Source organism: Cheilinus undulatus, linkage group 10 (genome assembly GCF_018320785.1).
Source record: "Cheilinus undulatus linkage group 10, ASM1832078v1, whole genome shotgun sequence".
Taxonomy (NCBI): domain Eukaryota; kingdom Metazoa; phylum Chordata; class Actinopteri; order Labriformes; family Labridae; genus Cheilinus; species Cheilinus undulatus.
The window spans coordinates 13,199,210-13,224,712 of NC_054874.1; the positions used below are offsets into that span (position 1 = coordinate 13,199,210).

At 39.0% G+C, this 25,503-nt stretch overlaps 1 protein-coding gene across 1 annotated transcript; it reads left to right on the forward strand.

The window, feature by feature from the left end:
• Window positions 1–840: 840 nt before the first annotated feature.
• Window positions 841–25,265, forward strand: lonrf1 (LON peptidase N-terminal domain and ring finger 1). Its single transcript, XM_041797423.1, has 12 exons — window positions 841–1,676; window positions 8,159–8,277; window positions 14,609–14,731; window positions 16,901–17,089; window positions 17,216–17,342; window positions 18,536–18,611; window positions 18,826–18,940; window positions 19,611–19,732; window positions 19,891–20,049; window positions 21,425–21,587; window positions 21,703–21,852; window positions 24,140–25,265. Exons 1-12 carry the CDS (start codon window positions 1,379–1,381, stop codon window positions 24,287–24,289), a joined length of 1,791 nt encoding a protein of 596 aa, XP_041653357.1. The 5' UTR covers window positions 841–1,378; the 3' UTR covers window positions 24,290–25,265.
• The last annotated feature ends 238 nt before the right edge of the window (window positions 25,266–25,503 follow it).

Sequence of the window (25,503 nt, forward strand, 5' to 3'; positions counted from 1 at the left end):
GGAGAAACTAAAAATGCATTCCAAACAAGGTCTCAGGTCACAGGAGGATAACTTAATGGGTTCAGATCTGCGGGTACTGATATGCAGATTATGCATCTGTGCATCCCTTAAACAAACGAATAGCAAAAATCTCATACTGCTGTATGAAGAAAGGGGTTACAATTTCATTTCAGCAAACTATAAATCAAATAATGCCCTCTGTTGTTGCACTACTTGTATTTGTCCTTGTAGGATGATTAAAAGGTTTTTAAATCTCAGTAAATTTATACTTCTTAGATGAGTGGACACCCTACTTTGCCCTTGGTAGGTTTCTATGAAACTTAGCGTGACATGCTCCATGTAGAACATTCATTTGAGTTTGAAGCACTCATCTACTCTGCAGGATTGTTCTGAAATGCATAAAATTGCATTGATTTTTTGTCATAATTTACCATAATACTGAAACAGTTGTATCCCATTAACTGCTCAAGTTGGTATGTGGTAAAATAATATGAAACAGCTCATTTAAGCGACCCAAAGATTCTTGTGTAAGTTAAAAAATTAGGATACAAGTAGGTGGGTTTATGTCATAGTTATTTCGCCCCACCCACCGGGTGACTCGTTATTGTCTGCTGCTGGGATTCCCTTCACTGTGAGGTCTTTTTCAGTAGCTAGACCATCGAGTTAGATTTTTTTATTTTTTCTTTGGCATGTCTTACAAGGCTATAGACTCGCCTTAACACATATAATTTAACAGAGTAAAAAATACAAAAGTTTTGTCGCAGGAACTATGTTATGAAACTCGGCATCCTTGCGTTTCACAACAGGGCGGAAAGCCATCATCCCGTCCAATCGGCTTGCACGCTGCTGTCACGTGGTCTTTATTTATGTAATGTAATGGTGTTACACAGTAACCCAGCTTTGTGGTCGTGGAGACGTCGCTAGAGGGGTTAAAAGCGAACACGGACCACTAAAAGAAGACAACAGTAACGTGCAGCTATTGTGAGATTCGTGTTGCGGTCATGGAGTTTGGCGCGGTCAGGAGATCGTCGCAGTGAACTGGAGGCTGACTTCTCTTTACACAACCTGCCAAAAAGGGAAGACGCTATGTGCCCCCAGCCAAAGACTAAGTTGTGTTATTAAATCGGTCGTTTCAATGGATGTATTGAGGGACATTTGCGAGGTGAGCATTTTCGGATAAGCTTGACAGAAAGCAATGTGGTTCGAGCAGAGGTGATCAAGTAAGGGGTACATTTACAGTATCGCCAGCTGTCAGCGTGTTATTTAAGTGGTCCATGCAGTACTTTACAGAACAGCTGATACGCCCGCATTGCTTTGACGAAGAAAAAGCACCAAATCGTCCCGCAGGACGCTGTTCTGGTGACATAACCCATCCACCATGGATCTGCTGGAGTGTCCGCTCTGTCTCTTCTTGATGTGCGAGCCGGTGACCATGTCGTGCGGTCACACGTTCTGCCGGAGGTGCGTCGGGGGTTTCCTCCCGTCCAAATGCCCGTCATGCAAAGAGAGGTTAAAACAACGCGAGGTGAAGAGCATGAAGAACAACGTGCTTCTTATCAGCATCATTGAGAAATGCTGCCCCGAAGAGACGAAGATAAAGTGCCATATCCAGGAGAAGCTCAGAGCCAACGAGTTTACGGAAGCTTTACGCATCGCAAACGAGGGCTTGAACTTAGGTAAGGGTCACTTTTACTGTACACACCGTACAAAAGTTAAACGATTACCCACAGGTCTCACAGTAACACATCTTACATAGCGCATGAGTCAGGAGGCAGACAGTTTGGAGTCACACTTTCACGCACTGCTCACAGTTTTCTTGGCTGGTGCGCAGTGGTGGTGACTGATGGAGCATCCCATCCTGCACTTCAGGACACCGTCAGAAGGTGTAGCTACAGCAGTGAGATACGGGAAGGGGAGGGGTGCAGTGGGACCCTTTTATCTACTGTCTGAGGCCACTGTTGACCTGAATGTATAACTGGGTCAGTAAACAGTCTCCAGATGTTCCTCTTATTTTTAATCTTTGTGCTTTCTGGACCACTGGGGCCAAACAGCAAAGTAAACTAATGGCATGGGAAGCCAAAGAAAGACTTATATCTATAGACTACATATTCTGGATAACACTTTCACTTTAGTCCAGGGGTGTCAAACTCAATCACAGAGTGTGCCGGATTCTTAATTAAGGTCTAACCTGAGGGCCAAACAGGGTCCACATTTAACCAAACTGTTCACCTCATTTTCACCAGTAATAAATTATGGGGAAAAAAATAGCACTGATGATAAGGGATTTTGAGATTAAAAAGTCAAAATGATTAGTTAAAAGGCTCATAATCTGAGATAAAAAGTCAAACTTACGTTGAAAAGGTCAAAACACAAAATTAGATATTAAAATAATGCCTTGAAAATACATAAAAAAGAAAGTCACAATCATGTTTTGAAGGCAAAAATATGACTTAAACTTCAAAATGGTACACCTAAAATGTCAAAATTTGAATTATAGGTTGAAATAATAAACTTAAAAGGTCAAAACATTAGATAAAAAGTCAAAAATTCTACACTGAAAAGGTCTAAATATTAGATAAAAAATGAAAATTAAAAATTGAAAAAGCCGAAACTATTGAATTCAAAATTATGAATTGAAAGGCTTGAAATATGAGAGAAAAGTGAAAATAATAAATTGACAAAGTCAAAATATGAGATAAAAATCAAAATGATAAATGTATAATTTCAAAATATTTAATAAAAGTCCAAATAATGGACTGAAATCATAATTGTGCTATGCAAAATTGAAAATATGAAATGAAACCACAAATTAATTACTTTTCCCACAATTCTTTTTAATCTAATTGTTTTTACTCTTAATTTTTTCACATTTTTATGATTTAAGGATGTTTGATATAATCTGCAGACCTTATATTTTAGGGCCAGTTATAACAAGTATAGGATATGATCTTGTGGGCCAGGTGTAGCTTTACCACGGGCCGGATTTGGCCCCCAAGCCTTGAGTTTGACACCCCTGCTTTAGACCATGGCACACCAGAGGTTCTCAAATGTTGGTGGAAATTTGTAAACTCATAGTTATTACTACACCAACTAAAGATACTGAAACATGTGTTAGAGAAGCCTTTTTGCATGGATATGAATGTTGTGTGCCCTGAAAATGTAGTGCTCCTTGGGGAGAAATAGTCTGAAAATTGCAAATCAATATTCAAACATATTGTAAGAAGCAGCTGTATTCTGAAAAAATGGACAAAGAGTGAGAAAATGCACCTTTTTAGACACTCTCTGTATCTGTTTTGCTGTCTAGTCATGGTTACAAAAGCATGGCTTGGTCGAGAGCATGTGTTGTAATATTTTCACAGCTAAATGCCTTTGATTCTCAGAAACACCTCTCTGCACACTTACTGAGCCTCAGCACTTGACGTATTTGCACCTGACCTTATTTTCTTTAGGCAACAGCGAGGACGTTAAAGAAGAAACAACTTCTGCCCTACATAAGTGCATGTAGTCAGTAGGCGTCCATGGGATCGTAGGAGTGTTTGTGCTGAAGTGAATCAGCGTTCCATTAAATTACCTTCATGTTTGCCGTCTCTGCCAATCCAATTAAACACTGCTGCCTCGCTGCTCCAGCTCTCCTGGTTCTTGTGTAATGATCTCCCGACAGATTTAAGCACAGCAGCTTTTTCTTATGTCATTGGCAGTTTGTGGCTGTGTCTCTTTTTACTTAGATTTATATGTTTTGTATAATTAGGGCACTGCCAAGCACAAATACTGTGTTTGCACTGGGAAACACATGATAAGTGACTATAGCAGCAGTACTTAGGTAATGGTGACTTTTGGAACCTGGAAAGCACAGTTTTTGGCAGCAAATGTGTTGAATTTTTTTTTTGCTTGATATACAGTAAGAGTTAATCACTGGCAGATCACATGCTTTCTTAATAATCATGGTTATTTCCATGTTAGTATCTGGATTGACTCATAAGCATCAAACCTTGTATGGACTTCTGCTCATGCTGCATTATGTCATTTTGGGAGTTTGAACTGTGCCATTCTTCTTTCTTTGATAAACACTGACTTATAACTTCATTAGGTATGCCTGTTCAACTGCTCATTCACTATAATATATAATCAGCCAATCACAAGGCAGCCTACAAGCTTTTCTGGGATGTGGGCATGGTCAAGATGATGTCCTGAAGTTCAGAGCGAACATCAGAATAGGGGAAAAAAGAGGGTTTAAATGGCTCTGAACATGTCATAGTTGTCAGTGGTCTTGTAGACATTCATGAGTTTACGCTAAATTCTGACCCTACACTCCTGCTAGGTTAAAAAAAAACCAACAACAACAATTTGGGTTATTTTTGTAACCCAGTGCTGGGTCCAGAAGGATATCAACTGCACCCTGAGTTATTTCAACTCATTGGGGTTTGGTTATAGGCTTGACCCAACAACTTTGGTTGTGTTTTGTCCAAAAAATTGGGTGAAAATTGTCAGGTTGTTGGGCAAAAATGTAAATACAAAAGTACAAGTAAGAATACAAGATAAATAACTGTAAATAAATATAAAAATGAATAAATGACAGGACCAGGTTGCAGTTGTAGCAGGCTGAGCAAATCAAACCAGACATCCCTCTCCCCAGTAACACCTTCGGACCCCTTCTGGGGGATCCTGAGACATTCCCAGACCAGACAGGATATATACAATCCATCCAGTGCACTCTGAGTCTTCCCCAAGGTTTCCTGCCAGCTGCATGTGCCGAGTAAAGGGCAAGATGCAGAGGTAGGCTGCACATGGATTATATAATCTGCATTGACTTCTTTGTTGTAGGCCAACCCCTTCCACAGTCAGGAAGTGACAAACTCAGTGGACGGCTTCACTCATGGTGCAAGTGTTTAACATAGAAACAAAAACATGAGCAAAGGAATCCTGACAATGGTCACTGTACAACACACAACATCATAACACATATGAATCCATCTAACACATCTAACACTTAAGGCATGATGGGAAAACTCCACCCCCCTAATTTAAAATTGCAGGGTCTCTCCTCCATTCTCCTACTCATTAAGCAACCAATTTTGCTGGGTCACTGTTTCTAATCTAACATTGGGTCAAAGCTACTCAACCTGTGACCCAACACCCTTGAACCAGCATTTGGGTTATAAAAATAACCCAGAATATCAAGCATAAACCAAGACTTGTCAGTCAAGGCAACATTTTTATAGTCTTCTGCTGTCCAATTTTCTTACCTCAATTTGCCGTTCTGAACTGACAGGAGTGGCACAAGGTCTGGTCCTTCTCTCCTTCAAGGCTCATCATATTGTGCTATCGTATTTGGCCCAGAAAACTGCTGCTCACTGGATATGTTCTCCTTTTCTCACCATTCTCTGTACACTAGGGGTAGACAGATTTTCAGCCTGGCCAATTATTGATGCAGATTTGTCATTTAGCCAATTACCAGTATCAGCAATTCATTTTGCAGATAATCAGCCAAAATCAATTTATTCAAAAGTGTGCTACTTTGGCTCCATTGCAAGGTGTGTCATCCACTCTTATTTTGTTTTCACTCTCTACAGTCTCACTTACTGTCTTGCCCACACTATCTGACTGGTTTGATGTCACACAACTACAAGCCAATCAATGCTAGAGCCTGGTTGGCAATGACACAGGGAGTGTACGGCATCACTTCCTGTCTTCGTGCTGCTACTGTGTTCTGTGCTGTTTCTCATGTTGTCAGAGCTACTGCTAAATTGTTTATTTTCATCATTTTTTACACATGCAGTTTTACTTTTGCCACATTACATGCATTTTGTTTGTCATAACAAATGCATAATATTCCAAGCATGATTATCTGTAACATGCACTAGTACTAATAATTGATATCGATATTGTCCCTGAAAAATCGGTATCAGATGGCCCTAACGGCAAACCCCAGAAAAAGTTGGGATGGAGAGAAGATCCCAGGAGATCAGCAGCTTGTGTAATTTTCGGACCACATCGCTGTCACCAACAGCAATGGCACATTAAAAAAATCCACTTTCTTCTCCTTGCTGATGCTCAGTTTGAGCTTCAGCATATCTTCTTGACCATGTCTACATGCCTACATACATTAGTTGCTGCCATGTGATTGGCTGATCAGATACTTAGATCAATGAACAGTTTAAACATTATGAAATGAAGTGGTTCTTAAATGTGCATTCACTGGCCACTTTATTAGGTACACCTTGCTAGTCCTGGGCTGGACCCCTTCTGCCTTTAAGAGCTGCCTTAACTCTTTGTGCCATGGTTTTATCAAGAAGTTTGAAACAATCTTCAGAGATTTTGGTTCCATATTGACACAAGAGCATCACTGTTGCTGCAGATTTTTCAGCTGCACATCTATGATGCGAACCTCCTGTCCCACCACATCCCAAAGGTGCTCTATTGGATTGAGACCCGGTGACTGTGGAGGCCACTGGAGTACAGTGAACTCACTGTCACATTCGAGAAACCAGTTTGAGATGATTTGAGCTTTGTGACATGGTGCATTACCCTGCTGGAAATAGAAGATGGGTACACTGTGGTCATAAAAGGGTGGACATGGTCAGCAACAAGACACGGGTAGGCTGTGGCGTTAAAACGTTGCTCAATTGGTACTAAGGTGTCTAAAGTGTGCCAAAAAAAATGTCCAGCACCAGCAGCTGGAACCATTGACACAAGGCAGGAGGGGCCCATGCTTTTATGGTGTTTATGCCAAATTCTGACTATTCCATCTGAATGCCACTCAAGACTCATCAGACTAGATGTTTTTCCAGTCCTCTATTGCCCAATGTTGGTGAGCCCGTGTGAATTGTAGTCTCAGTCTCCTGTTTTTAGCCGACAGGAGTGGCATCCAGTGTGGTCTTCTGCTGCTGTAGCCAATCTGCTTCAAGGTTACACATGTTGTGCTTTCAGGGATGGTATGTTGTAAACCTTGGTTTTAACGATTGGTTATTTGTTGCCTTTCTATCATCTCGAACCAGTCTGCCCATACTTCTCTAACATCAACAGGGCGTTTTTGTCCACACTGCTGCTACTTACTGGATATTTTCCCTTTTTTGAATCTATCTCTGTAAACCCCAGAGATGGTTGTGGGTTGTAGATAAGCAGTTTCTGACACACTCACACCAGCCCATCTGTCACCAACAACCATGCCACACCCAGAGTCACTTAAATCCCCTTTCTTCTCCATTCTGATGCTCGATTTGAACTTCAGCAAGTCGTCTCAACAATGTCTACATGCCTTAATGCTGCCATGTGATTGGCTGATTAAATATTTTTTGCAGGAACAGTTGAACAGGTGTACCTAACAAAGTGGCAGACGAGTGCTATATTGCTATCCATTGTCCCAAGATTTTCAGTGTAGTCCCGGGCCTGATGGGTCTGAGACTGGTTTTTACTTCCCACCACCAAAGGACATGGCACCCAAGCCTTCATTCATCAGGTTAAAATGTTCAAATGTAAAGTAAAAAAACATGATTTATTTCCCTTAAACAACCTTTATCTCAAATGTCCTCTCTGACAGTAGGATGAACTTATTAGATTTAAGTACACAGTAATTTTGACCTAAAATTTTGTGAGCACAGTATTTTAGGAATGCATTTAAGGGATTTGAGGGGGAACTGATTAGATTTGGAAGGTCAAAGTTCATCATCTTATGCATCAATTTGATCGTCATGCACATAGAATCTGTAATGCAAAGTCTGTTACAAATCATGCAACTACATTGTTAAAGAAATAAGATTTGAGCTGTATAACCACCAGGTGGCACTTCAAGTTTTTTCCTGATAACTTTATCTAGGTAAATTTGCTTTCAGCTGATATTTTTAATGAAAATCTAAATAAATCATTGTAAAAAGCATATAGAAATTGTATTATTACACATTTACAATAATATTGACTCAGACAAAAATCGCATATTGATCAGGCACAACTTGCAACTAGTAAGAATAGCAGGTAAGTACTTCAGGTGTTTGCCTCACTTTCATAACAAAGTTGAACTGTCAGTGCTGCAGCCTTTCATTTGCTTGTCATTGCATGTTGAAGTTTTGTTTGTTCAACAGATGGGTGTGTAAATACATTCTAATCGCTAAGACCACAGCACAGAAAACCTTGGTAAACTTCCTCTTCTTCTTTCTTCTCTCAGTCCCAGATGATCCAAGTTTAAAGGTGTACAGAGCCGAAGCTAACTGGGGACTGATGTGTTTCTCCGACGCTCTGATGGACCTCGACTACCTCTGCTGCCTTCGTCCTAACTGGACCGAGGTATGAGACAGGAATATTTTACTTAAAAACAGCGTACCAGTTTAGAGGATGCATATTCGCATATGTACTGATGGCAGAAAGACAGGAGAAGTGAGTGGAGAGGAACATGGAGAAGTGGGTCAGATTCCTGGGAGGAAATGTCTTTGGTGCCTTAAGATGTCAAAATAGGAATGTGAAAACATCAACATAGAATACAAGTGTTGAAGACCCTCTTAAAAGCATTGACATTTATTTTCAGTAGCAGAAGCAGTGTTACAAGTCATTTACATCGTTATAACATAAACAGCTGATTACATAACGAGTTTTGGTGGTTAAACATTAGGGATTCAGGCCTTGATCTAAGAACACTTGACCCAAGAGTTCAGTTAAGGGGTTACTTCCATTCAAAATTCTCTGATATCCATTCATATGTTTGCCATTAATAACACAGAGCCAGTAGGCTAGCACTGCAAAACATGCTGCCAACACATGCAAGGCACTGTGCTACCACCTATATCTTTTTTCATTTTCCTCACACCCTTTTCCTCTGCACATCACATGTGCACGCTGCAATTTTGAGCTTTAGCAATCATCATTTTAAATGAACTTTAAAAATCGTTGAACCATTTAGATAATTATTAAACCAGAGTAATCAAGTTATTAAAACATTTTTACCTTTCGCACACTGCAGGGCTGCGAAAATACAACTATTCATCGCACCAACGTGAGGTTTCAAGCGGAGTTGCTCAAAACGTCACGGTGGTGCAATAAATAATTGTATTTTTGGAGCCCTGCAGTGTGCAAGATGTCCTACTGTTCTTTGTCAGTCTCTTTTTCGGCTCAGCACCTGCCCACCTTGGTTTGGATGTGCGTGTAGACTTTTTTCTTAACATTTTTACCTTTGAAACAGCTGGAGGCAGTGGGTGAACCCTTTTAGAATATCGTCTTTCTCTGTTGTGGGCTTTCTGGTCAGGTTTCTTTAAATGGAGCTGAACCTGCTTGGGCTTTCTCTTGTAGAGCATTACACGTCTGTGGTCCATAAGGGGGAGCATGACCTGCAATTGACCAGCGAAGGAAGAGGAGAAGGGGGGGCAATCTTGCCTAGGCATGTTATGAAACAGTTGTGCCGAATATGAAAATGTCTTTCATACTAACCCAACCTAACAAGATCGGTTCACCATCAGACTTGTTTCTGATAGCTCGCATCTTGTTGAGCCGTTCTTTATGTTCTTGCCGCTGACTAGGTGTCATGGTCTGAAGAGTGACTGTGTTAACTGGTGACTTTAAGCTCAATGTGGTTGTTGTAGTTACAGACCATGATGACATTGTAGATTTCATAATGAATGTCTCTTTGTTTAGGTGTTTTGAGGACATGTTCCTCCTACCTTTAATAAAAGAACATTTGATGTTTTCTGCAATTCAATTCAGCAAGCTTTATTGGCATGGAAAACATCAGTTTGCATTGCCAAAGCAGTGTACAAATTTACAATAATAATAGAAAAAAATATAATAATTGGTGTATGAATCAAATTTTGGTTGAACTTTAAAATAATGATTTCAAAAAATGTAGAAATTCTATAATATTATTTTTAACATGTGTAGACATTTATGTTCATGGTGGTTGTGTAGTGTTTGAGGCTCTTTTTTTGGTCACAACAGCTCATTTAATGTGCTGCAGCAGTTTCACACTGTTGGTCTTCACCCTGCAGGTATGGAAGATCTGGATAGAACGTATGGTTGTTTTTAACATTAGTTTTAATGATGAAAACCAGAGACACATTCAATGAAAGTCACTGGCTAACACAGTTGGCTTTTAAATCACAACACTGGGCAGGATGACGGTCCAATTAAAAAAAAAAGCTGAAAATCTCTGTTGTCAGAGTCTTGGACATGAGGGCAAATTATAAACCAGTATATGCCAGTAGGTTTGTTTGCCTTGACTTTTTCCACAAGGTATAACAGATGTTAAGTGTCTGTTTTGTCTAAATGTTGCTGACAGTGACTACAGCTCAGGAAACCATAACCCACTGTTAAGGTCCAACGATACATACATTCAAATCCATTATGTAACTTCTTACTGAGTTCACACTGCATGGTGAACTATTTCTATATATATAATACAGTTTCTGAAAAACAGCATGGCGCTCCAGAGTCCATGGAGATTTCTTTGGAGTAAACTGCAGAAATCTCCATGGACTCTTTAATTCACAGAGTACATAGGAAGGATCCACTCCGCAGACTCCGCCATCTTGGATTTTTGCAACTCCCATGTTTCCACAGTACTACAGAGGGGTCTAAATAACAGATACAAATTTTTTAATTCCAATGATTGTCAAGGTTACCACCAGGGAGTGTGGGGGGGGGGGGGTTTAGCTATATCCTGATAAATGATATATATCGCGATAGTTTGAAATGGCCTCTCAGCTGCTGTATTTAATTCAGCCCCAAATGGCACAAGTTTGGTGATTAAAATAGACTGTTCTATTGGATATTTCATAAAATTGTATGCAGAAAGTAAAAATCAATATAAAGTCAAATTTAGCAGTTTTATTTGAAAAGGGCTTCATTCAATCTTTTACTTATAAATCAAAAATACATAAAATCATAAAATACTCAGTATTTTTCAGTGTATAGAAAGTTCTGAAATGTTTTCTGTGTTATGTTAACTATTGATGATTATAAAATGATTATTTTCCTCATTAAGGGTGAAGCAAACCTACACAAAACTCACTGATCCTGCATGAAGACCAAAACCCTGCAGTCTAGTCCACCATTCAGGCCAAAACCCTGCAGTCTAGTCCACTATTCAGGCTCACAGCTGTGATTATATTAGTCCGCTATCTGTACTGATGCGCTGAATGCGCTGGACCAGTTTCTGACAAGTTCATGAGATCAGAGCGTCTTTAGACCTTATTCAATAAACTCTCCTGTGTGATCATGGGGGAAAAAGCTTGTCTGGAGGCAGGAACATTTTAACCCCTCGTTGTCATTGTTTTAAACTGTTAGGCTGAGATAAGTCTCCATTGTTGTGGAGAAGGGGATCATATTTTTCTGTTGCTGGACCGTCTTCTCTCTGACATGTACGACTTTGGCAGGGAGTACTCAGCAAAATGTTTGCACCCAGGCAAATCTTGTATTCTGGGTTAAGTGTCATTATGAGATTTTTTCAATTCTGGCTTTTCAACAACACTGGGCTCATGTCGTTAGTGACGTGTTGTGTTGCTGCCGCCGTTATCTCGGAGTCATCTTTTGGCGTATTTTAATGAATACCGCATGAGTTAGACCTCCTTCTTTTCAAAGCTGAACACTGCTCAACGCTGCAGATCCAACGCTGTTTCTCAATGTCCGTCTTAAAAAGGCATCTAAAAGGCATAACTAGCTGCTAACTCACCACGCTGCTCTGTTTACCTTCCTGTCCCCTGCTTCTCTCAAAATACATGTGCGCATGTGCAGAGTTTTCTGGATGGACGAAGGACAGCTCTCTGTTGTGAGAGATGCATTCAGGGACAATGGGAAAAGCAAAACTCCCGCGAGAAATGCATGCTCGCTCAAAACTTCCACATAATTTATACTCAGATATTCGCGATATAGTAATTTTATTGACACGCTACACTGGAATCTGACTGTTAGATGTCGCTAATATGTCAAATCTCACACACTGCACCTTTAATAAAATGCTTCTAAAGTCTGAACATGTCATGTATCCTTCTTATTAAAGCAGGATTCTAATACAGTTGAAGTACTGGTTCAGCTCCTTTACTCGAGTAAAAGTAAAAACGCACAGGTTCTGAAATAAACTTGAGTACAAAAGTTTTTTTTTTTTTTTTTACCATCAGTGATACATACCTCTTGATAATTTTGCAAATGATAAAAAGTTCATTTTTAACAGCATTTGTTCTCTCCATACTATACTTAATATGTTTCTTTGTCAGAAGTTGTATCATTGTCAGCAAAATTTTAGCAACCTTACTTTCCTCCAACTGATAGAACCAGTGCAGTGCCACTTCCCGCTCTCCAGAGTGACTGCATCCCCATTTCAATAAAGCAAGCTCTGTATTTGAACAGCAGTCAGCAAAGTCATTAAACACCATTGCATTGCGTTTGAACATGAAATGATTAATAAGCCATGATTTACCACATTTTTTAGTTTATAATCGATGAGGGCGGGTAAAAGAAGAGCTCTGTCTCTCTGGGCTGAAACAAGAGATGATTTTAGTGGTCAAATGTTGGACAATTACTTTGTTTCTACTAACTTAAGCTAATAATCGTGCTGCAACAATAGGACCTGTAGTCTGTGCCTATAAACTGATTTTTCCGTTCACCTGCGTATTAATGATGTTTTAAAAGTTGACAATCAACTCATTTAACACGGTTAACATAGATACATATACATATTGTATGCACCTAAAACTTTTGGCATTGTGTAATTTCAAGATGCCAATCTTTACTCTAAAATGTCCTATTTCATATACATAAACCACTAACTATTGGATTTGGAGTCTCAATGACTGTAAATGTGTACAGTTTTCATATTAAAAGCTTTTAAATCACAAATGGCCCAGTCTTTCCCATTTACCTCCATTCATTTTGATGGGATGTTTTCATCCAGAAAGGGACCAGACCTGCATCGTTCAGGTGGTTCACCGGGATGGGTTGAAGCTCTCAAAAGGCAAATCAACTTAATTTCAGAAACATAAGTTAAAACATTATGATCAACAGCGCTGTGTAGCTTCATACTTAAAATGAACTTGTTCAAAGTTCAGTTGACACAGCTTAAAATGGATTGTTCATGGTCATAGCTTATAGTTTAGGTTCATATGTACATGTAGGTATGCATATATAAAATGTATATTTATATAATATATACATATTTGTACATATACATATGTAAAATCTTATAAATATACATCAATAAACCAGGAAATATCCACTATATTTAATTTTTTAGGCTGTTTGTCTTTCCTTTACAGAGATGGTTTCAGTAACACAGGTTTCAGGAAATCAGCTTTTCTAAAAATATATATTTTACATTAAAACTGGTGCTCAACTGGACCAAAAAGCTAGTTGCATGAAAAATGTTACGAGAAGGGCAGAGAACGAGATGGAGATCTCATTTAAGTTAATATCTCTCTTAATCTAAGTTGTACACCTGAAATAACTTAATTTTCCCCTAGCAATTTGATATATTACAACCCTAAGAGAACAACCTAGACCTACGATAAAAGTTATTGATTATGTGTGTGAGTGCTTCAAAACCCACGGTTAATTTTGTTTATCTGAGTAAAACTGGTGCAAAAATACACAAAAATACATGAAATAAAGCTTTAGAAGCTCTTAATTTCCGGGGGGAGGTCACCTGACCCCCATCCCCACATATTGGTGAAGTTAATTCTACATACCTTGAACTGGAAAGTACATATCAGAATTTCCATCTTGAACAATGATGGGGAAAAAAGCTAAAAGAGGCATATTTAGCCAAGGGTAATTAAAACAATTTTGTGGGGAAACACGCCCCCAAAACTTCCTAGTAAGCTAGTTTTTTTTTGACGTTGATATTTCTTAAACCCTCTGACAGCCCTGCTCACATCATCTCTGTCTCTCCACCGCCTCACCACACGTGCATGCTGCGTCCATGCCATGGATGTGCGTATACTAGTGTAGTAATATCTCTGGTCTAAGATAATTGCATTCCACAGTACCACCAATCCAATGATTGGAGAAGGTGTCAGGATGGTTCAGAACTTTCTCATGGCACTGCCCACAAAATGAAAATGGTTTATATATCTGGCTTATTTTCTGCATATCAGTCTGTAGAAGTTAATCATCAACAGCACAAATATAAGGTTGCCAGTTCACACCAGTACAGTTCTGCCTCCATTGTTTGGTTTTGTAACACCCTTGTCATGGCACGAAACCAAAAAGAAAGGTTTTTTTTTTTCCTTTAATGTATCTTTTTTTTTTTTTTTAAATTAAACTTTGTGTTAAAGGCTGACCCCCTTAAAGCGATTACATCTGCCTTGATGTAACTGATGTTATGTCATTCACAACGTTATGCAAACAGCTACTTGTGTCATTATGTCATTTAATCACTTGATGCCAGTGAGCGGCTCACTGCAAAAAGCATAAATGCTGACTGTGCAGAATGCTTTATATTGTCTGATTTTATATCCAGGGCTGTTTTATATCACTCTAAAAGTTCTAGTTATGTTTCCCTATCATAGTGTTTGCTTCTAACTGTACATGATGACATGTAAACCATTTGAAGCCATCCATAGGTTTTCTCTTGTGCTTCAGGGCTGTCATTCACACGTACAGGCAGTGATGTGCTGATCTAGCTCTTTTCTTTGTGCAGGGCTTCTTTCGTAAAGGGAATGTGCTGTTGGAAATGGGTCAGCAGGCGGAGGCCCTCGTCCAGTTCCATCGTTGCCTAAATCTACAAGCTGACTTTGCTCCTGCAAAGAGCCAGATCAAGAAGGTTTGATTATCTCACTGACAGTTTAAGATGTGGAATTTAATACAGTGGCTGTCCATTTTTGCACAATTAAACAAGTGTAGCATGTTTAGTTAGAAGACTTTAACATCTCTGCAGCTGCATACATCATGAACAGAACTTAATGTAGTCTGATGACTAAGTTTCATAAAGGATGACTTCAGATCATATGTTTCTGAAGAACCTACGTCAGATTTATGACATGCTGTTAAACTACTAAATAGAAAGGTATGAGACTGCAGGGCTGTGTGCTAACACAGAAAGCACGCCAGTGTTAGAAGTGAAAAATCAGTAAAAAAAAAAAAAAATCCTTTAAAACTTTATATACAGTGCTTAACTAATGTATTAGACCAGTGGTTCCCAAAGTGGGGGTCGGGGCCCCTGGGGGGGGGCTGACAGGAGGTCTCAGGATGTTTTAAAAAAAAATCAAGATAATTTGAATTGGCATATTTTATCCATTATTGTAAAATTTTTCTTAAAATGAATTCAAAATCAGATAAAACCGTAGAGATATAGGCTTCAATGAAAATAATTTGCAAAAAAACTCCTAAATTTTCTGCATGATGCTTTGTGCAACATCCTATGCTTTGACTGACTCCAGGGGCGGTGGGGGTCCCTGATCTCTGACGTTTTTATTTTGGGGGTCACAGGCTGGGGAGTTTGGGAACCCCTGTATTAGACCACCTGTCATAAAAATGAGAAACATGGATACTTTAGAAATCTTTCAAAAACTATTTTTGAAACATAAAATTGTATTATTTATTTGGCAAATAACAAACCAAAACAACTAAATAGTCCTTTTTCGCACATAATACCTAAAAAAAATGTAATCTTTTGTATAGACAGTCTCTTTGGCTGTTGAGTTCTAAATAATTTCTAGCTTTCCCCACAGACGTGCTTTGGATGAAACTTTTTTGAGATCAATCTTTGAATCTCAAAAAAACAAAAGTTTTTGTTTTTCAATAGTATTTAAACCCAGACTTTGACTTGTTCCAGTACTCCAGATTCTTTTATCTTAGTCAAATAGTCTCTGTACAGCTTTGAAGTATGTTTGGGCTCATTGTCTTGTTGGTGTATAAACCCATGACCAATCAAACTCAGTCCAGAAGGGATTCTAAAATGCACTACGATGTGCTAGATGTTCTTGTCAATGATAGTGTAGATTTTCACTATTTTGCCCACGCTGTTTCCACAAATGGAACACCACACCAGTGGAATCTCTACACTTTTTCACTGTGGGTGCATCTGGCATCAAAACGTTCTCCAGCTTTTCTGCAGACATAAACGTAACGATGCTGACCGAAAAGTTCCTTTTTCAAGTCATCAGCAGTCCTGTGTTAGTGCTCCCTGGAAAATCTGAGGCATTTCTGGATGTTTGCATGCCTCAATAATGGCTTCTTAACAGCTACTTTTCCCTTTAAGCCTTGTTCCATCATTCACCTGCTTATGGTCATTCTGGAGATTTTCTCAGATTCTGATTTAGAAGCATTCATCTCTGCCTGAAGGTCAGCAGTGGTCTTCTTTTCGTCTCTAGTACTTAAAATCTTGAGGTGTCAGACATCTGTTCCAGTTAACTTTCATTTCCTGCCTCTTCCTTGGTTCATCTTGCAAGCACCAGTCTTGGCAGTTGACTCCATAGCATACTTGACCACACTGTGAGAACATGTTACGTCTTTCCCTATTTGTCATCCAGCATCATTAAGTGTTTTAATGCGGACTTTTTTTAATTTTAAGTGAGCTCTTAATGTTTTACCATTTAGAACAGGAACAAAAAAAATGATTCTGGTAATTACTAAGGCTGTTAATTTAGGACAGCTAGCATAAACTGTGCTTTGGGTGGTGGTCTAATTAATTTCTTAAGCACTGTACTCAGTCGTCTCTTTGCTGGAAAGTTGAGGGTTTGATCCAGGCTCCTGCAGTCACATGTTGAAGTGTCCTTAGCAAGACACTTAATTCGAAACAGCTCCAACTGCTGCATCAGTGGTGTGTGAATTTTTATGAATGGAATTCGTTAGAACTGATGGGAATTCTTCATGGGCACTCCATAAGTGTGTGAATGTGGCATCAGCATAGTCAAAAGGCTGTAACAGTACCATACAAGCTCAAACCCATTTAAATGATTCTTTTCTTATCTGAACTGGATTTGAATCTCAGATCCTGGAGGCAGAGGGCATGGCAGTGCCAGATGAGGTGTCCTGCATCTTGCAAGTTGTGTCTGAGTACCTTAAAGAGCCCTGCCCCATCACCAGCCTCAGTGGCTCCCAGGGGCCAACCTACCCCGAGGGCCTCAGGCATCCACATGGGAATGACGGAGAGGGAAAAGGGAGGAGAGAGACTCACCAGGTAAGCTGCTGACACTGGTTTAGCAGAGTGTTGACTCACCTTTTGTGCTCTCTAATGTTTGTCTTTAGGATCTGTTTGAATGCAAATAAACCTTCAGTTCTAACAGATAAACGTGTTTGTCTTCAGGGCTCGAGGGTGAAGCATGACTCGGGTACTGAGTGCTGCCTAAGTCTCTGCCAAGCTGTTTCCTTCCTCCCTGCTGCTGAGGAGGATGAGGAGATGATGATGAGGAAGGAGGATGAGCATGGCAGAGGTACGCACAGGAACACATCATCATTATCTTAACCATGAACCATACATATCTTCATGTCATTTTCAGCACGTTTTGGTTCATAATGATAGTTTAATCATTAAAAGTTTGGTCACAATCACAAGATTTGCTAAATGCTCTGAAATTAGTGATAGGTGAATTATTTCAACTTACTACATCTCCTATGCACTTCTGTTAACATAGCAAAATAAAAATGACACATTCTTCATGTGAATCTATGTTCATGTGGTGAAACTTTTGCACAGGTGCCTAGATACAGGGGGTAGGTCACCTTACCCACTGGCCTATCTTATCCTACTATTCTGCCACCAGGGGGCTCTGAACCAAAACTGTAGGTGTTTTCACAGTGCATTTCCACAACAGCACCAGTAGCACAGGGGGGCACAGCACAGCTGGAGCTCTCTATACACACAGTCATATGCACACACCTCCACAGCGTTCATGGTGACAGTAAGACATCACAGAGCTCTATGTACAATGCCTATAAAAGTATTCACCCCTTGAATGTTTTACCCTTGTATTGATTTTATAAATCAGTCATGGTCAATATAATTTGGCTTTTTTTAATCAAAAAAAATTTCAAAAAACCCTCCTTAATGTCAAAGCAAAAACAGATTTCTACGAAGTAATGTCAATTAAATAAAAATATATCAGATGAAATAAGTGCATATATGTTCACCCCCTTTAAAGTAACTGGCCTAATTCAACAGAGGTCCTGCCAATTGGTGCTAGTAGTTCCACAAGTAGTGAAATATGTTTCTGCTTTTTGTAGGCATTGTATCACAGCCTTAAACAGCACTATGATCTTGGCTTATTTTTATTTTTACTCAGAGTTTAGTGGAATCTTATGACAAATTAAATTTTGGTACCAAATATCTATTTGTTACATTTCAAGCCAAGTTCCCAGAGGCTTTTAAAGTGGCCTACTTAATTTGTGCTGTGTGCTGCTCACAAAGCATTCTGGATTGCACTTATTATATTGTTTTATTTTTACAAAAATGATATTAAGTTAATATGTCTTGTATTGTGACAACCATTTGTCAGAGATATATGTTGTGTATTGAGCTATGATGTTTCATCTAATGGCTCAGCCCTACTCCAGTCTTACTTGTGTAATATGTTCATTGGGTTGCTCATACTGAAACTGTACATTTCTTCTTCTCTTTTATTTCTAGGTGAAAATAGTCAACGCAGAGAGAAAACTCTGGCTGTTCTCACTGTGTCAGACTTTGAATGCCCTCTCTGCATTAGGTCAGTGCCCCTTTGTTCTTGCTCTTATCAATAATTCATTGCCGCCCATTTCCTTTTCTGCTTGACGGTCGTGCAACAGGCTGGTTCTCCTCTCTCTCTGGTTAATATTTAGCACACTTACACTAGAATTACAGCTACTCTACAAATATTTTAAATATCTGTACTAAGCCAGACTGTTTTAAACAAAGTGTATGTCCTCCTCTGTCCTCTGAAGGTTGTTTTTTGAGCCAGTCACTACTCCCTGTGGTCACACTTTCTGTAAAAAATGCATAGAGAGGAGTCTGGACCACAACCTCCGCTGTCCACTCTGCAAACAGCCACTACAAGAGGTAACCACCCACAGACACTTTCATACCTCTATTTTGAACCGGATAGAGGAGAATGCTGTTTTTAGCACATGAACTTCACCACTAGAAGCTAAATTTGGCTATATTAAACATTAAGATAATCTATTTGGCAGGACAGCACCAGTGCAGGAAAATTATAAGTTAAGCTGTCTTGTTGGTAGTTGTTTTTGTAGGGGTGGGGGTAAATTAAAGTGCATGTTCAAAGCATAAAAACAACAACAACTAAAAAAGTGCCATCCTCCAAGGATGGGATGAAGTAGATAGCCAAGTTTGGATAATCCAAAATTGAATTTTTAATTTTTTTTTTTATAATGACCACACCGCACTGAACTACTTTATGTTCGTGAGAGTAAACTGATACAACTGTTTTTCCATTTTCTGGACCAAAATAGTGCTTTACAGTGCTTTTCCTACAAGATGCTATCAAAGTTATCAGCTCAGCAATGTTTGCCTTGGGGTTAAAGACCATTTGATTGTTTAGCCAGCTAATCAAATACATCCCTAGTAAACATAACTAAGTGATATTTTAATGTTTTTATCTGTGCTGTATTTTTGTGTCATTATTTGAAATACTGTATGCTGTGTTCTTAATAGCCCAGAAGCATCATGATGTTGCATTTAATGCTTCTCTCTGTACTTTTTTCCTTCCCAGTACTTTAAAAACAGGAAGTACAACACAACAGCTCTTCTCCAGGAAATCATGACCCTCCTTTTCCCCACGCAGCTGGCTGAAAGGAAACAGGTCCATGATGCTGAGATGGCTGAACTGTCCAAGTATGAACCCGCCTCTCAAAGTTTACACTTTTGATTATTGTGACAGCTTTAATCGTGCCGTATTCTCATGAGTTCCTCCTTATATCTTTTTTTATGTCTTTCACCTTGTCCCCATTGTTCTGTCTTCTCTTGCATTTCTTTTGTTTTCTTCACTGTAGTCTTACCAAGGATATTCCCATATTTGTCTGCACGGTGGCCTACCCTGGAGTTCCCTGCCCCCTGCACATATTCGAGCCTCGGTATCGGCTGATGATGCGCCGCTGCATGGAGACTGGCACAAAGAAATTTGGCATGTGCAGTTACGAGCATGGAAAGGGGTACGCCGTTCATGTATTATTTTCTCCTTGTGTGCTCTCCTGCAGAGAAACAATAATATTGGAATTTCATATCACATTTATAGAGACGAAAATTCTCATGGTTATCTGTATTTTCATGGTGATGATAACACTAAATATTATTCATAAAATCTAGGGCCGTCAGCATTAATGTATCAGTTTTGTTCTGCTCCAGCCTCATGCTACAGTCAATGAAATTCTTTTTTATTCTCTTGAACCTATAATCAGTACCCCATAACAACAGAGTGAAAACAGAATTTAAAAAAATGTTTGCAAATGGATTAAAAATGAAAACTGAAATGTCACATTTACGTAAGTATTCAGACCCTTTTTCTTCCATTTCTCTCACCATTTCTCTGGATCTTTGCTGAGAGGTTCTACACCTTGATTGGAATCCACCTTAAGGAAATTAAACTGATTGGACATGATTTGGAAATGAACACACCTTTCTATAGATGGCCTGCTTGGATGTTTTCACAAAACTCTAAATAGAAGCCAAGTGAGCCCATATCAGTGGAGGGCTACAGTGATGGTTTTCCTTCTGGAACTCTATCCCATCTCCACACCGGATCTCTGGAGCTTAAGAGTGGTCATTGTGTTCTTGGTCATCTCTCGTATTAAGGCCTTTTTCCACCAGTTGCTCTGTTTGGTTGATGACCAGGGCTTGAAAGTGTCCCAATTGTGCCAAACTTCTTCCAGTTGAGCATAATGGAGAACACTGTGCTCTTTGGAACATTATATGCAACTAAAATTAATTTTGAAGGCTTTTCCTAGATCTGTGTCTTATCTAACTGATCTGTTAGAGCCTTTTCCCCAAAAATGTATAGGCCATATAGAAAGGGTTAAGTTCATGTCAGAGTTGATCTACTTTAAGTTCCTTTCAAATAATAGTGGGTCTGTATCCAAACAGGAAGTCAATCACTGTTAGGGTAAGAACAAAAATCTAAAATTAAACAGTAACAGCTTTAAATGCAGATTGTGAGACTTCAACATCAAACCAAAAAGGGGGTTGTGATCAACTATAGAAATTCTGAGTTTAATCGTAATTGAAATGTCTGTTTGACAGCCCTAAAAAACAGAAACTTATCAGCACACAGCACTTTTTAGATTCAGCTGTGTTTTCAATCCCAATCTGCTGGTGGAGAAACAGAGAGGGAGAGAGAGAATGCATGTAGTGGATGATTGACACTGAGATTGAATGGAGGCCGAATGCATGTAGTAACGAACCAAGCATTGATACAGAGAAATAAGACGCTCTTTTCTGATTGTTTCACAGCGGTTATGCTTCACTCAAACATTTAAGAAAGGTTTAGGTGTAATTTGATGGAGCAGTGGAATTGTGTTATGTTCTTTGCAGGTTTGCAGACTACGGCTGCATGTTGGAGATCCTCTCTCTGGAGCTGCTGCCTGACGGGCGTTCCTATGTTGACACAGTAGGTGGCAGCAGATTCAGGGTGCTAAAAAGAGGTTTGAGGGACGGATACCACACTGCTGACATAGAGTACCTGGAGGACCTCAAGGTCAGTGTCACAGACATTACTGGATACTAACATTTGAAATCACAGACAATATTACAATCTTTTTCTTTTTCTCCTTGCGACTCTTCTCCTTCTCTATACATCCTCTCTCTCCAAGGTTGACGGCAGTGAGTTGGAGCTTTTACAGCGTCTCCATGACAGCGTTTATCAGCAGGCTCAGGACTGGTACCAGCGCCTTGGAAGCCGTATTCGTGAGCAGATCAACAGGCAGTATGGCCCCATGCCGGATAAGGAGGATGACATTCAGGTTAGAGGCTTCAAATGAAAGCCATCATTAGTGTGGCCTCAATTCAACACATTTCTCTACCAGTGTCTCAGAAGCTGCAAACATTTATTTACTTGTTGCTTTGAATGTCACATCGTAGTCACTCATGCTGTCCATTGCTGAAGTGATGACTCATTTTAAGTGCTTCCTGGCTTAAAGATTAATAGATCCATCCTTAAACAAACATACAGTGCCTTTTATAAGTATTCATCCTCTTGGATGTTTTACCCTTTTGTTGATTTGATTTTCTTACACAAAAAAAATCACAAAAACTCTTGAATGTCAAAGTGAAAACAGATTTCTACAAAATAATATAAATTAAATAAAAAAATATGTAATGTAATACAAAAAATTGCACAAATATTTAACCCCTTTAAGGTGACTGACCTAATTCAACAGAGGTCCTGCCAATTGGTGCTAGAAGTCTTTACTATTTAAACAAACACTAAAAAGCCATCTCAGTGTCTGAATGTTTTGGCTTCAACAGGGTGTGAAAAGTTTATTGCAAAATTAAACAGATTTATTCAACTGAAACTCAGAACCTCTTTCTGTAGACCTTCGCTTCATGACTTCTTGCATCTATGTCCTCATCTTTTATGGAAAAGCACACACGTCCAACCTGTCTCTCATTGTAGACACATACAGTGAGGAAATTTAATCTGGACTAAAGTAAATGTAACTTTACTTAATCTGTGATATCAGTAATAAAAATACAAGTTTTTTACTTTGAAATAAGTACACCTAATTTTGTAGTCAGTTTCTTTTGTTGAAAATACAAGACATTGGGATTTTTTGTCCTAAACAAGAATAATTTAGGTAATGTAAGCCGATCTTTCAAAGTTTATCCACATAACTAAGCCTGACTTTGTTACCTTTACTCAGTTTCATTCTGTGTTTCAAAACTACAAAAAACTACATTATCCATGAATAAATGCTCCATGTGATGCATTGTGGGTATTTCAAATTAGTGATAAATGGCGTTTCTAACAGTCAAGAATAGATGAACTGCTAACTGAAGACATGGCAGTGATGATAGATCAGATTGGTGGGAAACAAATCTGGGGATATGTAGGCAGAACTTTTCCATGATGCACTGGGGCAGAGCGTCTCTAAGTGTTTAGATATGTTTAAATGTGATCAGGTGACTTTAGATGTTGACTGTTGTACAGAGAGCACTGCTGGGATTCCTTTGTTTATCTTTCTCATGGATTATTGTTGATTTTGATAGCCAACATTTTTGCACCATGTGTGAAAATAGTACTTCTTGAAAGTGAGTTTGACTGTCTTATTTTTATAGTCAAAAATTTGACTATTCTTGGATAGGTTCAGTAATGAGGTAAAATCAAGGTGTGAACACGTGCAGATACTCCCTTTGCAAGCATTGTTAAAGGTGTTTGTAATGAATACCACCAGTTGGAGGGAATCATAAATTATATAATTTAGATTATTGTGTAAAACTGCATTGAAAGCCTGGGTCATTTTTACATGACTCACATGTATTTCAAAGAAAAAAATAAGTCAAACAAAGATTAGTCTTGTTGAATCTACTTGAAAATGTAAGTGATTTCACTTTGATTTTTTTGTTCTTGAACTAAAACAGAGTAGTAGTTTTTACAAAGATTTATCAGGCTAATCTACAAAAACAATGTATGTAAAAAGTTGTCAAGGTTTCTCTAAGTAGGTTGGGCTGAACATTTTCCCAGTGTACTAAGTGATACGGAGGCATGCAGGAAGATGGGGGGAGGTCAATACTTATGTACTTAAAGATGAATATAAATGTCACAACATGGTACTCAGCTTGTGGGTGGTGTTGCAGAGAGAGTGTGTAATTATGTGATATGTCAAGTGTCTGCAAAGAACATTGTACATGTTGAATGTGGTCACACTTTCTGGTCTTATCTTTATTGTTATGAAAGCAGAAAATTGGTCTTATTGAGTCAGAGCTTGGTGAGGCAGGTCCATATTAAACCATTGACTATTTTATCCAGATTTATATTTACCGATTCAATACATTTTTTACTGAATCTCTGCTCTGTTCTGCTTTATAAGATGGTGAACATCCAATGAGGCATTAATAGATTAAAATGAAACAGGTGTTTTTCACGTCCCTGCAACAGAAATCCAACCAACTTTTTAAAAGGAAAATGATGATGAATGTATTATGAGTAAAACATGTCAATGCAAGGTGTTAAACAGAGCTCAAATAAAGTTTAATCATTACCATAATAACCATGTTTGAATCTTTCTATTCTTCTCCTCTGTCCTCTAGGCCTCATCCAATGGTCCGGCCTGGTGCTGGTGGCTGCTCTCCGTCCTCCAGCTGGACCCAGCGTATCAAACCACTGTCCTGTCCCTGACCTCACTCAAAGACCGCCTTGGACACCTCCGCCTCGTCCTTGAGTACTTCTCTCAGAGCTAGATTCCACAGCACCCTGGTGTTGTTGCCACTTCCAGCTGAGAGTTAAATAATGTGCACTCATACAAACGGAGAGAAACGCACTCGCACCACAGAGAGGTTGGGATTTGGACTCTGAATCATGAAGGGATGGTCTAAAAAGTCCCAGCTCAAGGCCGAATCACATGGTCATGAGCAGAAAGATAGTGAGTGAATTACAAAGCACATTGCTGTTGTTTAGACACAGGTTTTTACTATTGGAGTTTGCATATCTTTCCTGGACCATTTTCTTCTCTGGCGTTAGAGGGGTCTGAATAATTTTACCATAAATATAGTTCTCATTGACACAGGAAGGCGCATGTTTGACCAAAGATCCCGTTAAAGTCCTAATTCATTACTGTTAAGCTAAATCTGCTCTTTTTAATTATAATTTGCCAAAACCACCACTAGGTGTCACTAATTCTCTCTGGTAACAAGGACTAGGAGCACAAATCAACATCAGCCAAGCTACCACAGCTAACTGTACTGTAAAGTGTTGCCTATTGCATCAATCAGGATTGATCAGGACTGCATATTGAGAGAAAAATACCTGTGTTAAAAGTCATAATTTTAAAGATCCGGAGTTATTCAGATATTGTTAAAGGGCAATATTTCTAATGTTAATATTTAAGCTTCAGCTTTTGGCCTTTGAAAATGTCTCGGTTTGTACTATTGAATTATATTTGAAGATCCCTGTTAGATTAATATTGCAATAATAATGTGTATTGTCACTTAAAATGGCAGCAGTTTTAGGATCTTTTTTTAAAAGAATGAAAGCTGATGAAGAGGCTGCTGCTTTTGAATGCTGTTTGTTGTTTTCTGGGCTGAGAAAGTTGCTGAGGTTTTGGCTGTAAGGAGGCTGGGGTCAGTGGTTCAGAGCAGGAGTATAAGCTAGGGCTGCACCTGTTCACAATTTTGTCAATCAGTATGAAGTTCCCATACATAAAAAATGTCCATTTGATCTCTTTCTGAGAGTTTGAAGTCCTAACATGGTTGTTTTTTACAAAATCCATTTATAAAATCATTGCAGTTTCACTGCAAAAATTCAAGTCCAAGCAAGTCGCAACAGGTTGTTTACAGATGATGTCACAAAACAGCGAAGAACTCTAGATTAGGGGCAGGAAATGATTTTGCACAGAGAAGCACGATAAAAATGCCCCAAGAAGTTCAAATTGTCCATCCATCCATCTATTTTCTAT

Bases quoted from the DNA above. Each gene is read 5' to 3' on its own strand.
- lonrf1 (XM_041797423.1), top strand. From the start codon at position 1,379: ATGGATCTGCTGGAGTGTCCGCTCTGTCTCTTCTTGATGTGCGAGCCG. The intron at 18,612-18,825 runs GTCAGTGCCCCT...TGTCCTCTGAAG, and splicing joins GAATGCCCTCTCTGCATTAG to GTTGTTTTTTGAGCCAGTCA. The intron at 21,853-24,139 runs GTTAGAGGCTTC...TCTGTCCTCTAG, and splicing joins ATAAGGAGGATGACATTCAG to GCCTCATCCAATGGTCCGGC.